The following is a 14,522-nucleotide window of genomic DNA, read 5'->3' on the forward strand; positions in this document are numbered from 1 at the left end:
CTTGATCTGTTGGAACTTTATGGGTGTCTATGAGACTTGCCCCTCATTTTTCTGAATTTCAGTGAGCACAATTTTAATTGATCCAGTCTCTCTTCATATGTCAATCCTTCCATCCCAGGAATCTGTCTGGTAAAACTTCTTTGAGTTCCTTGTGTAAGGGTTAGGGTTAGGGTTAGGATTCCTCTGAAATGGAGCCCAAAACTGCATGCAGTACATCAAGTGCAGTCTTACCCATACCATTTATTTTTGCAGCAAGGAACCCTGCTCCTGTATGTCTCTTCTTTGGATCTAATACTATCCATAATTTCCATTATTAGCTATGGTCAGGCTACCTTTCCCCATTTTATTTTTGTGCCATACAGAAATGAACACTTCCTCCATGCACTCTTTAAATGTTTGCTATTGCCTATCCACTGTCATCCTCTTCAATAATGTTCCCCTATTTATCATAGGCAGCTCATGTATCCAACCATCGTAATTTCCTTTATTTAGATTCAAGACCTGAGTCTCTGAATCAATTACGTTACTCAGATTAGATTAGATTCCCTACAGTGTGGAAACAGGCCCTTCAGCCCAACAAGTGCACACCGACCCTCCGAAGAGTAACCCACCCAGACACATTTCCCTCTGACTAATACACCTAACACTATTGGCAATTTAGCATGGCCAATTCACCTGACCTGCACACCTTAAGACTGTGGGGGGAAACCGGAGCACCCAGAGGAAACCCACGTAGACACGGGGATAATATGCAAACGCCACACAGACAGTTGCCCTAGGCTGGAATTGAACCTGGGACCCTGGTGCTGTGAGGCAGCAGTGCTAACCACTGAGCCACCATGTCGCCCATTATGAAGTATTATGTCATATTATGGCCTTGCTTCCCTAAGGGGCCTCACACAGCTAGATTGCTTCTTATTTTCTTCTGATTCTCCAATACCCGGTTCTCTTGTTGATACCTCCAAGTAATCTTCCGGAAAAACATCTTGATCATAGTCTATGAATTCCTTCTCAATAGTGTTTCTGTTGTTCAAATTATGTGCAGACTAATGTCACCTATAATTGCAGCTGGACATTTACTGCTTGCATCTCTAATTTCCTGTTTAATGCCTTCTCTAAAATTACCACTACAGCCTGAGAGGGAGGGGGAGTTGAAGTGTTGAGCCAAGGGGTGGTTGGGTTGGTTGGTGCGGGTGTTCCAGAGGTGTTCTCTGAAACGTTCCGCAAGTCCCCCTCCCACTCCACCAAGAACATGCAGGTCCTTGGACTCCTCCATCGCCAGACCATAGCAACATGACGGCTGAAGGAAGAGTGCCTCATCTTCCGCCTAGGAACCCTTCAACCACAAGGGATGAACTCAGATTTCTCCAGTTTCCTCATTTCCCCTCCCTCCAACTTGTCTCAGTCCCAACCCTCGAACTCAACACCACCTTCCTAACCTGCAATTTTTATCCTGACCTCTCCACCCCAACCCCCACTCCAGCCTATCGCCCTCACCTTAACCTCCTTCCACCTATCGCATTTCCAATGCCCCTTCCCCAAGTCCCTCCTTCCTACCTTTTATCTTAGCCTGCTTGGCACACTTCCTCATTCCTGAAGAAGGGCTCATGCCTGAAACGTCGATTCTCCTGCTCCTTGGATGCTGCCTGACCTGCTGCGCTTTTCCAGCAACACATTTTCAGCTCTGATCGCCAGCATCTGCAGTCCTCACTTTCTCCTGTGTGTGTCTGGGGTGGAGGTTGTAGTGTGAGAGAGATTGTGTATGTAAAGTGGTCTAAGTCTGAGAGGATGCATATGTGAGTGTGGGAGTGTGTGTGTTTGTCGGAGTGTGTGTGTGTCTGTGTGCGTCAGTGTATACATGTATCTGTGTGTGTGTGTAGAGGGGTGCAGGAGTGTCTGTGTGTATGTATAGTGCAATGGTGGTCACCTGTCGTGTGACATGAACCCAAGATCCTGGCTGAGGCCCTCCCTATGGGTACAGAACTTGGCTGGAGAAAGTGAGGTCTGCAGACGCTGGAGATCAAAGCTGAAACTTTATTGCTGGAACAGCACAGCAGGTCAGGCAGCATCTAGGGAACAGAAGATTCGACGTTTCGGGCACATGCGAAGAAGGGCATGTGCCCGAAACGTCGAATCTTCTGTTCCCTAGATGCTGCCTGACCTGCTGTGCTGTTCCAGCAATAAAGTTTCAGCTACAGAACTTGGCTGTCAGCCTCTGCTCGGCCACTTTTCGCTGCTCCTTGTCTTACAATTGTATCCTCTACAACCACCTGATGAAGGAGTGGCGCTTTGAAAGCTAGTGCTTCCGATTAAACCTCTTAAAGTTTACACTTGGCAGTCTTGTCCACATTATTTTTCACCATTGCCTGCTTTGATTCTTGTCACAACCATTTAATATTAAATCCTTCGAGTCATGCTATCAAATGTCCCTTGGGACATCAGTTGAGGTTTTGCAAACTGCCCAGTTTGGAACTGGTCCCAATGTCCCAGGAATCTGAAACCTTTCTCCATTACTGCAGTCATGTGTTCATCCGTTACATTCTGTTATTTCTACTCTGACTAACACAGAGTCACTGATGAAGAGTCACTGGACTCAAAATTTCAACTGTACATTCTTCCCTCTGATGCTGCCAGACTTGCTGAACTTTTCCAGAGATTACTGTTTTTGTTTCAGAACTCCAGCATCCACAATTCTGTTTTATTGTTGAGATGCAACCAATTTTGCTGTTTTTATTTCCTCTGAGGCCTTTCCTCACCCCCAGCCTCCACCTCCCCCACCACCACCATTCCCAATCCTATCCAAAATGGTACATTGGTTTTGCAGAGAATGGTCACAGAAGACTCCTGCACTACCTATTTAGTTTGGTTTCTCTGCTGGTGGTCGTTCATTACCTCCCTGCAGCATCTTAGCCGATGGTGTGACCATCTTTCTATCCAGGTTATCTGTGATACTCACAGCCTCTCTGATGCTCCATATAGTCTCCGCCCCTCACTCCAACTCCAAAATGCCTGCTTCCAGCAGCTGTAGCTAGAGACACTTCCTGCACACATTGTGGCCCCAAGCACTGGAATTGTGTCCGAGTTCCCACATGGAGAAAGAGGAGCACATTGCAGCCTTGAGCTCTCCTTGTATGACTTACCCCTTGAAATTAAACCTTATCTGCTATATGTCACAATGCCTCTGGCTCTTTCAATTAACCTTAAAATCAGATAACATTAATTACTCTTGAGCACATTTTTCTGTACCTCTGCATTATACCACTTAAGCACTGAATTCATTATACAAAACTACAAATAAATGATAAGGTGGCCATGCCCCCATAACTATACAAGTTTTTCAAAAGAGTTTTCAAGCTTTTGGCCTGAAGCACTATCTGTTAGGGTAAACAGCAAGGTCCCAATGAACCAATCAAGCTTCAGACACGATGGAGCCTGCCCAATTATCCCTACTCTGAAAAAAAACTCAAGGACAAAGTGACCTTGTACCAGACCAGCATTGTGACACATCCCAGACTGCTTCACTGCCTGTGGACCGCAGGATACTTCTCTTAGCTGTGTTTCACTTGGAATTATGGGTATTGTTGCATTTCCCTCAAAAGCCAATTATCAATTGCAAATATTGAGACAAATCTACACCTTAAACCCAGAACTCCAAGAACACAAACCTGCAGCAAACAGCAGTATACATGTCTCACAGTTTCATCATTATTGTACTTCTGCCTTTATTCACCAAATTCCTCCTCCAACCCCTCCACCCCATCCTCCTCCCACAATGGGCCATTGTGGTTTGAATGAAATGCAGATAAACTTTTCAATACCTGAAGTGAGGTGGCTGACTCAGGACTCCAGGAGTTAAAAACTTCATCACTGAAGTCTAAACCAATGAGGAGAATCTGATTTTTTTGCCTTCTGCTCAATTCCACCTGCCCAGTATTCCTCTTGCCATTTCTGAGAATGGAATATTCAATTTCAATTTTCAGCAATCCCAAAATTGCAGTTAAACTGCAGCTACCACTCACAGCAGGAATCCATGTTGTTGCTCAGTATTAGGTTATTGGGAATTTGAAGTCTTAAAACAAAGAACAAAGAATGATACAGCATGGGAACAGGTCCTTCGCGCCACCAGAACTGCACCAACACAGGATACCTTTCTAAGCTAAAAACATCTTGCCTTTACACAGCCTGGACCCTTCAATTCCTTGTCTGTTCATATATCTGTCAAGATGTCTCTTAAATCTTGATATCATTCAAAGGAAAACAACATCTTAAACAGAGAAAAGAGTAATGACTTTCAATGAAGTTTGTCTTTTCAACATATCAATCTCATCCAAGATTGCAATGTTTAAGTAGTTAATTGTTTTGACAGGCATATGATGATAGAACATTTTAATGATCAACACACAAATATTGTAATGAAATAATAATCATCATTTTGCCTTTTGCTGTGCTTACACAAGCATAACATTGTATTTCTCTTTTGTAGACTTATATGGAGAGAGTTACATTCTTTATCGCTCAGGCACAGACCACAGTGAACTCAACCTGGTTTGTGATTACTTTTATAACTATGGTTATTTTCATTTCAAAACTGCTGCATGGAGCTGGAGGTCAGATTCTCAAAATCAGGAGAAAGGCATAGTATCTGCTTCGAGACATCAGCCCTTCAATGTAGAGAGGACTCACTTTGGGAATCGACTGGTCCCCACAATGGCAAGTTTTAATGGTCTGGACTTCAATGTGAGGATTGTGCCTGTCCTGTTTGAAGATGCAGGAGTATATACATGTTCACTGGGATCATTTACAATGGTGACCATTACATTAATCACAGTTAAAGGTAGGGGTCAGAATGTTGATGCTGTTTTCAATGATCAAGCAATTATGTAAAAACTTAACAATTTTCTTATTTACACAGTCACAGCTGAATCCTCAGATGCGGAGACTGGGGGAGACTCCATTACACTGACCTGCTCTGTCTCTGATGTCAGTGAATCAATCAGACTTATTTGGATCAATAACGATGGTAAAATTGTTGAAGAAAAGGCATTGACTGAGAAAAATAAGGAAGAGAAATCATTGAGACTGGTTATTCAGAGAGCTGACAAAAGCAGAGGGAAGTGGACATGTGTCTTGTTTAATCAAAACATGCCTCAGGTTTCAGTCCCATACTATATGGAACTCCGTGGTAAGTGATTCAAGGCTTGCTCTTATACATAGAATTCAAAGGAAATATTGTTACCACTTATTGCTCTTAAAGGCAACAGTAACCCATCCTTTATATCTTGTGCATGATCCTCTGCAATAGTGCAGCTTTTCATAAACTTTCCCTGAGATAACAACTTACTGTCTGGAAGACAAATTGTATAATCAGTCATTGATCACATTAATGTGAATTTGGAAAGTGGATGAACATTTGTCAGAGTGTTAAATGTTTGTATCTTATGTTCCATCAAGTTTGCAGTGGAAGCTGATATTCTGCAAGAGTAAGTAAAATTGCAAATGAAGCAAAAGTTTGAACAAGCTTTCCTTTGCAAACTTCGGGAGATTAACAAATGTCCTTCTCTTCAACTCATGGTATCACAAAACCATGTGTAAGGATGGGGAGAGGGTGTTGTAAAGTAGACAGAGGGTGCCCTGATTTCGGACAAAATAGTCCGGGACTATTTTTAATAATTATTGAGCAATACAATGGAATGTGTGGAAGAGAAGTCGGAACCGTAGGCAAGTGCTTGAGATGGAGAAATTCCAGTGAACAAGCCCAACCCTGGAATGATCAGGACAGTTTATCCTTTGGCCATGTTTTTTCTTTAAAAATCCCCTAAACATATGGAGGGTGAGAAAGTCCAGCCTGAGATTTTTCTGTTCTGGTCACACAAACAGAATGGAGATCTCTCAGAATAGATAACAATTTTTCTGCAGAAAACCATTTCACAAGTGAGTTAAAAAAAATTAGTTACTTCCTAGTATCATTGTTCCTAATTTTTTGAAAACTTTTCTTTAACCTTGATCTCTTTAAGGCAACTCTCTCTCATTGCCTTGCTTTATTTCATTTCTCATATTGTATGTGCTGTGTTCTCCCATATCCCCACCGCAACCCTTCAGTACTCATTGACTCTCTTACATTTCTAACATTACCCGGACTTTATGATCTGGTAGGTTAGGGGATTAGGGTTGCATCTGTGTGGTACTTAGCGTCATCTGTAGGTCCCATTGAGGTATTTACATTGCCTCACTGGGAAGAAAAACACAAAAATCCATCCATCTTCCTTTGAACTTTCTGTTTAATACATTACTTGGGGTTTATCACACCAATCTGCATCCTATCCCATTCACTCATCTACTGTTGATCATATGCAACCTTTCAGTGTGCCAGCTATTACCACCATGAAATACATCTCCCTCAAACATGTCCTTGCACTTCTGAAATTAAACCTTGTCATTGCTGAATTTCTTGTTGGATCACAATCATGGCTTTCACAGAAGCCTGGCTGAGAGTTGACAACATCTTCCCTTTCCATTTGGCTATGGTGTCCTTTCCAAGTCCATCATAGTTTTTATGTTATCACATCATTTCAAGAATACTTGAAATGTTGCAACATTCAAGGCTATGGACCAAGTGCTGGAAGTGGGACTAACCTAGATTTAGAATTGTTTTTTGTTGTGCAGACCTGATACTTTGAAGCACCGCTTCTGCACTGTATGATTCTCTGATTTTAAGTAATTTATGGCACCAAATGAGGCTATATAATCAATTACTTTGTAGCCTTTACGACCATTTCACAGCTTGACCGGTCTCCTTTCTCCTCTGGTGTATTTTCCTCTGTTGCATACCTCAATTTGTTCCATCCCTCTTACCTACATCTATTATCCTCATTCTCTACTGCTCACCAATCAAACTGTTCTCACTGCAATGTATTTACTGCTTTCCTCCCTCAACCAATCATTCTTGAGTTAAAGGAATGGTGTATTTATTAGCTACTAAACATGAGGAAAAAAAATTGAACAAGACAGCCATACATAGATTCTAAATGTGAATTGAGTAAAGAGAAAACAGTTCAAAGAATATTTGAATTAGCCTCCAGATTCCATGAACATTGTACCTGTTAAATTAGTTGCTATTGGCAAGAGTGATGTTGATAGTAAAGCTGTTGATTTCAGGTTTCTTGGATGTGCAGTTAACTGAGAGACTTTTGTCCGATTTCTTTTTTGATTGTGACATCATTGGTTTGCCTGGCTTCCACAGCTCAGAACAAGAGTGAGTCTTTCTTCACCTGCAGGACAGGGGCGTCTACTGGTTGTCCTCAAACTGTAAGCTTCATAGCACATAATTCCACACTAGCAAATCAGCTCACTAACACACATAGACAAGGGGCTGCAGTTGGTTTTTGACCATGTTTTATTGTATATATCAGGAAGGGTAAACATCGACATATCTGCAGTTTGGTATGTCATCCACAAGGGATAGTTTTCTTCTGACAGTGGGAGTCAGCCACTTATTACTTCTGTTGCTATAGGGGATCACAGATCAGTTTGTTTTGAACTGCGTCTCATCTTTTAAAGGGAAAGAAATTCTCACTCTAACTTATGAATTGGTGAACGGTAAGAACTTGACATTATCACATTGATTCTGTCGGGTACAGTTCAAAATCAACCATTCACTTCCTGAACAGTGGGATTATCAATTATTGTACACAATAACCAATTATAAACCAGGCATCAGAGTAGAAGAAGACATTGACATGGAGAGTAAAGTCATGGTAAATGGTCTCCAGATTTCATGGTAGATTGCATTTAATGTTCTGTTTCATAGATTAAAATCTTGACCATATTCAGGCAATGGGACCTGACTCAACTGAGTAGAAATGGACCAAAGGTCTGCCTGCAAAGTAAAGTGTTCAAATTACTTCATTTCTTACCTGATCTAGTGTTGCAATATTGTATTAAGGTATTGCACTAGAATTTTAAGTGAATTATGCCAGAGGCAAGCACTATTGTCATTGTGAAAGTTTCTGAATGTCAGACTAGTTCTAATTTGGAAATCATGTCCACTTTCAGAGCTGTGGCTGTTTCACACCTTGATGATACAGCACAGCACAGCACAGCTGAGATTGGGCGCTCACCACCTGTGCAATCTCAGGTGTGAGTCTGGTTTCATCCAGTACAGCCAACACAACACTTTTACATCAAATCCATTCAGTATAAAGAATGAACGATTCAATTATTTTCTTCTCTCCCTTTTTTATTCACACTGAGTTGCTTAATTTAATTGAAGACAATCAGACCAATAGAATTTGCTGGAAATTGTTAACTCCAGACACACAAAATGTGATTTAAAAAAAGACATTTTACACAAATGCTCTGGTTCCCCAAATTTAAAGTGGATATTTTCACATCATTTATAGCTCAATTTTAACTGGAATTGATAGTAAAATTGTCATCAACCACTTTGTCATTCACAGTGAGAGCGAGACCTGTTCTCGTCATTTGGATCATCATCGTTTTCGCTTTCCTGGTTATTAAACTAGCCTTTGCTGTTGGACTTATTTTCCGCTTGAAGAGGATAAATAGGGTAAGAATTTTTAGAAGTTTTCAAGTAAATTGTGAATGAACTGCCAACTGTCCCTGAGGAAACTGATGTCTTTGAACAGGTATTTGTGACCCAAACTGATTGTCGTATGTGATTCAAAATTGTTCATTGAGCACAATTCAAAAGAATCATAAGTGGTAGAGTAAAACAGATCAAAAGATCAAAATTTGGTGAAATGTAAAGTCTTGACTATTTTATCTGATTTAACTGTTAAAACACTCTTTATTCCCTTCATCCCCAAGAAAGAAATCAGGAAATGCAAATAGCTCCTTCCCTGTTTATCAATGAGTGGACATGCTCAAATAAGGAGGTCATTCTTTGAACAGTTTTCATTGACTCTCACAAATACTCCTCTTCGAAATTATTATGTTGAAAAATGTCAGAAAGTAATGTTTGAATAGTTCAAGTAGGACCTGTAAAAATTACAATGAACTGAAAGTATCTTATGATAATTTCAGTTTATTTAGTGTGTGCTCTGATTCTTGATTATTGATTTGATGTCATGAGAGAGTTTCAGTAGAGTTGGGATTCAGAAATAAACGTGTCACAATGTAAACCACTTCCCCTGTGGCAGGTTTGATTTTTCTGATTTACTGATGTTTGAATCTCAGTTAGTTCAACATAAAAGACAATTTGGGAGTGACAGTTTGCGTTTGAGGAAGGAGAGTTTCAAGGCTGTGTATATTTGGGTGAAATGAGAATTGTGGAAGTATATTCCAACAATACATTCTACCAAGAACTACAGTTTATGATTTCTGCCAGGTTTGATTAGATTAGATTACTTACAGTGTGGAAACAGGCCCTTCGGCCCAACAAGTCCACACTGACCCACCGAAGCACAACCCACCCAGATCCATTCCCCTACATTTACCCCTTCACCTAACACTACAGGCAATTTACCATGGCCAATTTGTTCCTTCTAATTACTGAAGGCTATTGGCTGAGTTTCACTGCTTGCTGGCTGATCCTGTTATGACAAAACCCCAGTCAATGTTCCCCAAGTTATTACAATCGATGAGCTCCTGGGTGAATAGGAAGAACTGGCTCCACTTCACTATTGGCCACTCCCTCAATTAATCACAACAAGCTAACTTCACAAAGAATCCCTTCCCATGCCAATACTTCTCACCTTGATCAAACAAATTTATGTTTTGACAATGATCAGTTGAATTTTAGATTCTTGCCTATGAAGGTTGATTGAAATTCCTTTGTCCTGCTTCTTTTTGGCAGTGGCTAGCTGTCAGACCTCAGAGAGAGAGAGAGAGAGAGAGAGATTTCTTTTCAGTGTCTTTACCCTGTGTAGTTTCGGAGTGTTTAATCTCTCATCTCAAAATTGTCACCTTCAAAGATCATTGGTCCACACATTAGAATGCCAGATCATTAACACAAACGGAGCAGGGTTGAAGATTACTTCTCACCCCTGTTCCTGTGTATTACTGAAATGGGGAAAGTGTGTCTTACTCAGATCGCTGTCATCTTTTTGCCAGCATGCTTACAGACTGAAATACAGCAACTTATGGTTTGGTTTATAAAGCATTTCACGCTTCCAAATTTGCACATTTGTAGTTTCTAGACACCTCATCTGGTGTGATATTCCTGAATTTCTCTCTGTCTCTCTGTGTGTCTTCAGACAGACACAGAATTTAATTTGCAGTAATTTTCTTGGCTGTATGTCCTTGCTTTTGATTTAAAAGAAAACGCATCATGTAATTTAAAATTTTTATTTGGAAGCCAATCCAATGGGCAATTTCCAAATTTCCTCGCAACCCATTGCAAAGCTGTCTTCCTGGAAAAGAAAAATCAGCTTGAATTGTTGAAATCAGTTTCAACTGTTGAAATGATCTTATTCACCATGAGTCAGTGGTACACGAGTCAAACTCTGTTTCCGTGTACATTCGTAACATTTTCTTTGTCCATCACTTCCTGGTTAACATTTACTCTTGAAGGATTAATTTAAAGTAATTCTTTGCCTCTGTTAGAAATCAAACAGCAGGATTCTGGAGAAGGCAACAAGAAATAAAGAAGCTGTTGGATTTCAGATCCTGAATTCTGGCCCTGATTTGTGATCGCAGAATGAATGATGTGGCACAGACATACTTGTGCCCAATGAGATCTTCACTCTTGTAAAACAAAATTAAACCAAACTTGAAACCTTTCATGTTAGTTTTACTCGGGATATATCTTGTGATGATACTTTTAAGTAGTTGGATTCATTTATGTTGTAAAGTGTGCATGTCAATTATTCCAATCTCAGTATCTCTGATTTTATTTTGTAAGTGCTAACTTTCAATGTGACTGTATGAAATGGCATTCAGCAGTAATCGGTGTGGATGTTGGTCTGAATTCCTGATCTGCAGAAATCAACTGAAACATTGGCCTATTGGGTTTTTAATAGTATTTTGCTTTTTAAAAAGTATTGTTAGTACGTAGGATATATGCACCCATAGTTTTTGCTCATCCCTGGTTGTCCTTAAGAAGCGAAAGAACTGCAGATGCAGGAAATCAGAAATACAAACCGGGATTGCTGGAGGGTCTCAGGGGTTCTGGCAGCATCTATGGAGAAGGATCAGGGTTGACATTTCGGGTCCAGTGGCTGTTTTGAGGAGGAGTCACTGGACCTGGGCGTTGACTTTGGCTTCTCTCCATGGATGCTGCCAGACCTGCTGAACTTTTCCAGCAATTTCTGTTTTTGTTGTTGTCCTTATGAAGACAGTGGTGAACCACTCTCTTGAACTGCTGCAATTGTTGTGGTGGAGGTACACCTGTACTGTGGTTGGGAAGGAGGTTGCGGGACCTTTGGTCCAATGATGGTGAAGGAGCAGCAATACAGTTCCAAGTCAGGATTGTGCTGTGGCTTGGAGAGAAACCTGCAAGTAGTGGTCAGTGATGGACTTTCTGGTTTAGAAGGTGTGGTTAAAGGAGCCTTGGTAAGTTGCTACAATGCACCTTGTAAATAATCCACACTGATACCATTGAGCATCAGTGAAGGGAATGAATGTTTAAGGTGGTGGATGGACTGCCAGTCAAGTGGGCTGCATTGTTCTAGATGGTGTCAAGCTTGTCAAGTATTTTTCCACTCACCCAGAATAGACAATATGCCATTATTCACTCAACTTGTGCCTTGCAGGTGGTGTCAGAAGATAAGATAATTGATACAAAATTCCAGCCTGCTCTTGCAGCCATGGCATTTATATAGGATTTACATTTCAATTTCCTGCCAATGGTAACTGCTCCCCTCCCTGTGATGTAGATATTTGGGGAATTCAACAGTGGTGACATCAATGTATGTCAAGAGGAGATTGTCATTTCCTGAGAATTGTGAAGTGTATATGTAACTTGCCACTTACTAAACTGAAGTTGCATGTTGCATCCTCACTCACCCCTTCTCAACATGTGCACACCCCCATGTGTACGACCCTACCACATGCACACTGCACACCCCCGTGCCCACCCCCCCCCCCCCTCCCCCCCCCCCCTCCCCCCCCCCACACACACTCCACCCCCATGCTGAATAAGGGCATGGATTGCTTCCATATCTGTGAAATTTTGGATAGGGATGAACATTGTTCAAACATCAACAAACAACTCAACTTCTGACCCTATGAAGAGAAAGTCATTGATGTGGCTGAAGATGGTTTGGCTTATTGCACTAATTCCTCATTCCATGTCCCAAAGTATCACTTAGCCTGTGACCAATGATGTCCCACATGGATCACTGCTGGGTCCACTGCTTTTTGTCATTTGTATGAATGATTTGGATATGAACATAGTAGGTACGGTTAATAATTTTGCAGTTGGCACCAAAATTGGTGATATAGTGGACAGAGCTGAAAATGTGTTGCTGGAAAAGTGCAGCAGGTCAGGCAGTATCCAAGGAGCAGGAGAATCAACGTTTCGGGCATGAGCCCTTCTTCAGAAACCAACACCTTCCACCCCGACCTCAAATTTACCTGGACCGTCTCAGACTCTCAAGAAGGTACCTCAGAATACAAGAGAACCTTGATCAGATAGGCTGAGGAGTGGCAGATGGAATTTAATTTACATATATGTGAGATGCTGAATTTTAGAAAGGCAAATGAGGGCAGAACTTATGCACTTAATGGTAAGATTCTGGGGAGTGTTGCGGAGAGTGCAGGTTCATAATTTCTTGAAAGTAGAATTACACGTAGACAAGATAGCAAAGAAAGTGTTTGGTATGCTTGCCTTTATCGGTCAGCGTATTGAGTATAGGACATGGGAGGTCATGTGGTGGATGTACAGGACATTGGTTAGGTCACTTGTGGAATACTGCATTCAATTCTGGTCTCCCTGCTATAGGAAAGATGTTGTGAAACATGAAATGCTTCAGAAAAGATTTACAAGGATTTGCCAGGTTTGGAGGGTTTTAACTATAGGGAGAGCTGAATTGGCTGGGGCTATTTTTCCTGGAGCATCGAAGGCTGAGGATGATCTTAAGAGGTTTATAAAATCATGAGGGGCATGGATAGGGTAAATAGAGCCAAGGTCTTTTCCCCAGGGTAGTGGAATCCAAACTAGAGGGCATAGATTTAGGGGGGAGAGCGGAAAGATTTAAAGAGACCTATGGAGCAACTTGTTCACACAGAGGGTGGTGTATGTGTGGAATTAGCTGCCAAAGGAAGCATTGGGGCTGAGATGATTACAACATTTAAAAAGCATGTACCCTTCCAGATAAATAGGAGGGGTTTAGAGGGATATGTGACAAATGGGAATAGATTAATTTAGGATTCTGGTCAGCATGGACGTGTTGGACCGATAGGTCTGTTTCCGAGCTGTACAGCTCTGTGACACTGATTCCACTCTTGGCTGATTGGGTTGCATTCTGCAGTGCCCATTTAATATCTCTAGGGGCTGATGGTTGTGGTATTGGATTTGTGATTTATATCTATTTTAATCTCATTGATTTCTGAGTTTGGAACTAAATCTCAAACTAGTGACATGTGTGCATTCTGTGTTATCAGGTGGTTTAATGATTAGCTTGTAAGTATTTCTGTAGCTATGGTGATATGTGTTACATCACCTCGTTCGATGGAGAAAGCCACCAAGAACTAATGGGTTGTTGGTTACATTGGCAGCGTTTTATACCAAACAAGGCAAACAGATTACTGATAGATTCTGCATTTTTTTTGTTAAACTGAGGGGGAAGCACCCATAGTCTGGGAGAGAGATATTTCACTTTCAGTTTCAGTTACAATTTTGGGATGTTCTGCAGTAGTATTGGATGAAGATGGATGTGTAAAGCAATTGCTCCTGAAAAAGTGAGAAGATAGTTCAAATAGATTAAAAACAGATTATTCAGTCTTTTACAATCTTTAAAATTATGTTATGTATAAATTGATTGGTTTATTCTATTTTATCTTTATTTCTTTTGCTTAATGAACTTGTTTTATGATTAAAAACAAATCTGCAAGATTGTGTACTTTGGTTTTAACAAGGTGCAAACACATCAGAAACAAAATATATGATCTATCAAGCCAGATTCAAGGCTGAGAACTGACTTGTCCAGTGATAACATCAACTGGGATCATAGCACAGTGAACAAGTGATACAGCCGTGTGTAAAGTTGGAAAGGTTGCAATATGGATTTGTAACTGAGAGTGATGTCAGCTGGACTCTCTCTGCAGCTGAGTTGAATGGAACTAATCTGTTTTAGGATCCACTTTGAGAATTTTCAATGCCCTGTGGTTAACTCCAATGAAGACACCATGTATCCTGTGCATATTTGAGAAGCATTGACAAAAAGTGATGTCTCCATGCTCTTCTGAAAGGAGCTGTTTACCATATCACCAACCATGATGAAAAGAACAATAAAATAATCATTAAAAATTACAATGATTTAATGATTGGAGAGTAATTTTGCAAATTAAAATTGAAATGACAACAGATTTGGGCTGATTTATTAAGATATCCTTTACAATCA

General features: G+C 40.8%; 1 protein-coding gene across 1 annotated transcript in view; it reads left to right on the forward strand.

Annotated features, from left to right (window-relative positions):
* Positions 1-10,857, forward strand: part of LOC122556495 (uncharacterized) — a 33,531-nt gene extending 22,674 nt beyond the window's left edge. The window contains exons 4-7 of the mRNA XM_087995179.1: positions 4,484-4,834; positions 4,913-5,182; positions 8,457-8,566; positions 10,564-10,857. Coding sequence (XP_087851305.1) covers positions 4,484-4,834; positions 4,913-5,182; positions 8,457-8,566; positions 10,564-10,650 — 818 coding nt within the window. The 3' untranslated portion in view covers positions 10,651-10,857. The remainder of the gene's footprint in view (positions 1-4,483; positions 4,835-4,912; positions 5,183-8,456; positions 8,567-10,563) is intronic.
* The last annotated feature ends 3,665 nt before the right edge of the window (positions 10,858-14,522 follow it).

This window comes from Chiloscyllium plagiosum, unplaced genomic scaffold (assembly GCF_037043375.1).
Source record: "Chiloscyllium plagiosum isolate Xiang-an unplaced genomic scaffold, Cpla_swu_hap1 HiC_scaffold_16, whole genome shotgun sequence".
In the NCBI taxonomy this organism is placed as follows: Eukaryota; Metazoa; Chordata; class Chondrichthyes; order Orectolobiformes; family Hemiscylliidae; genus Chiloscyllium; species Chiloscyllium plagiosum.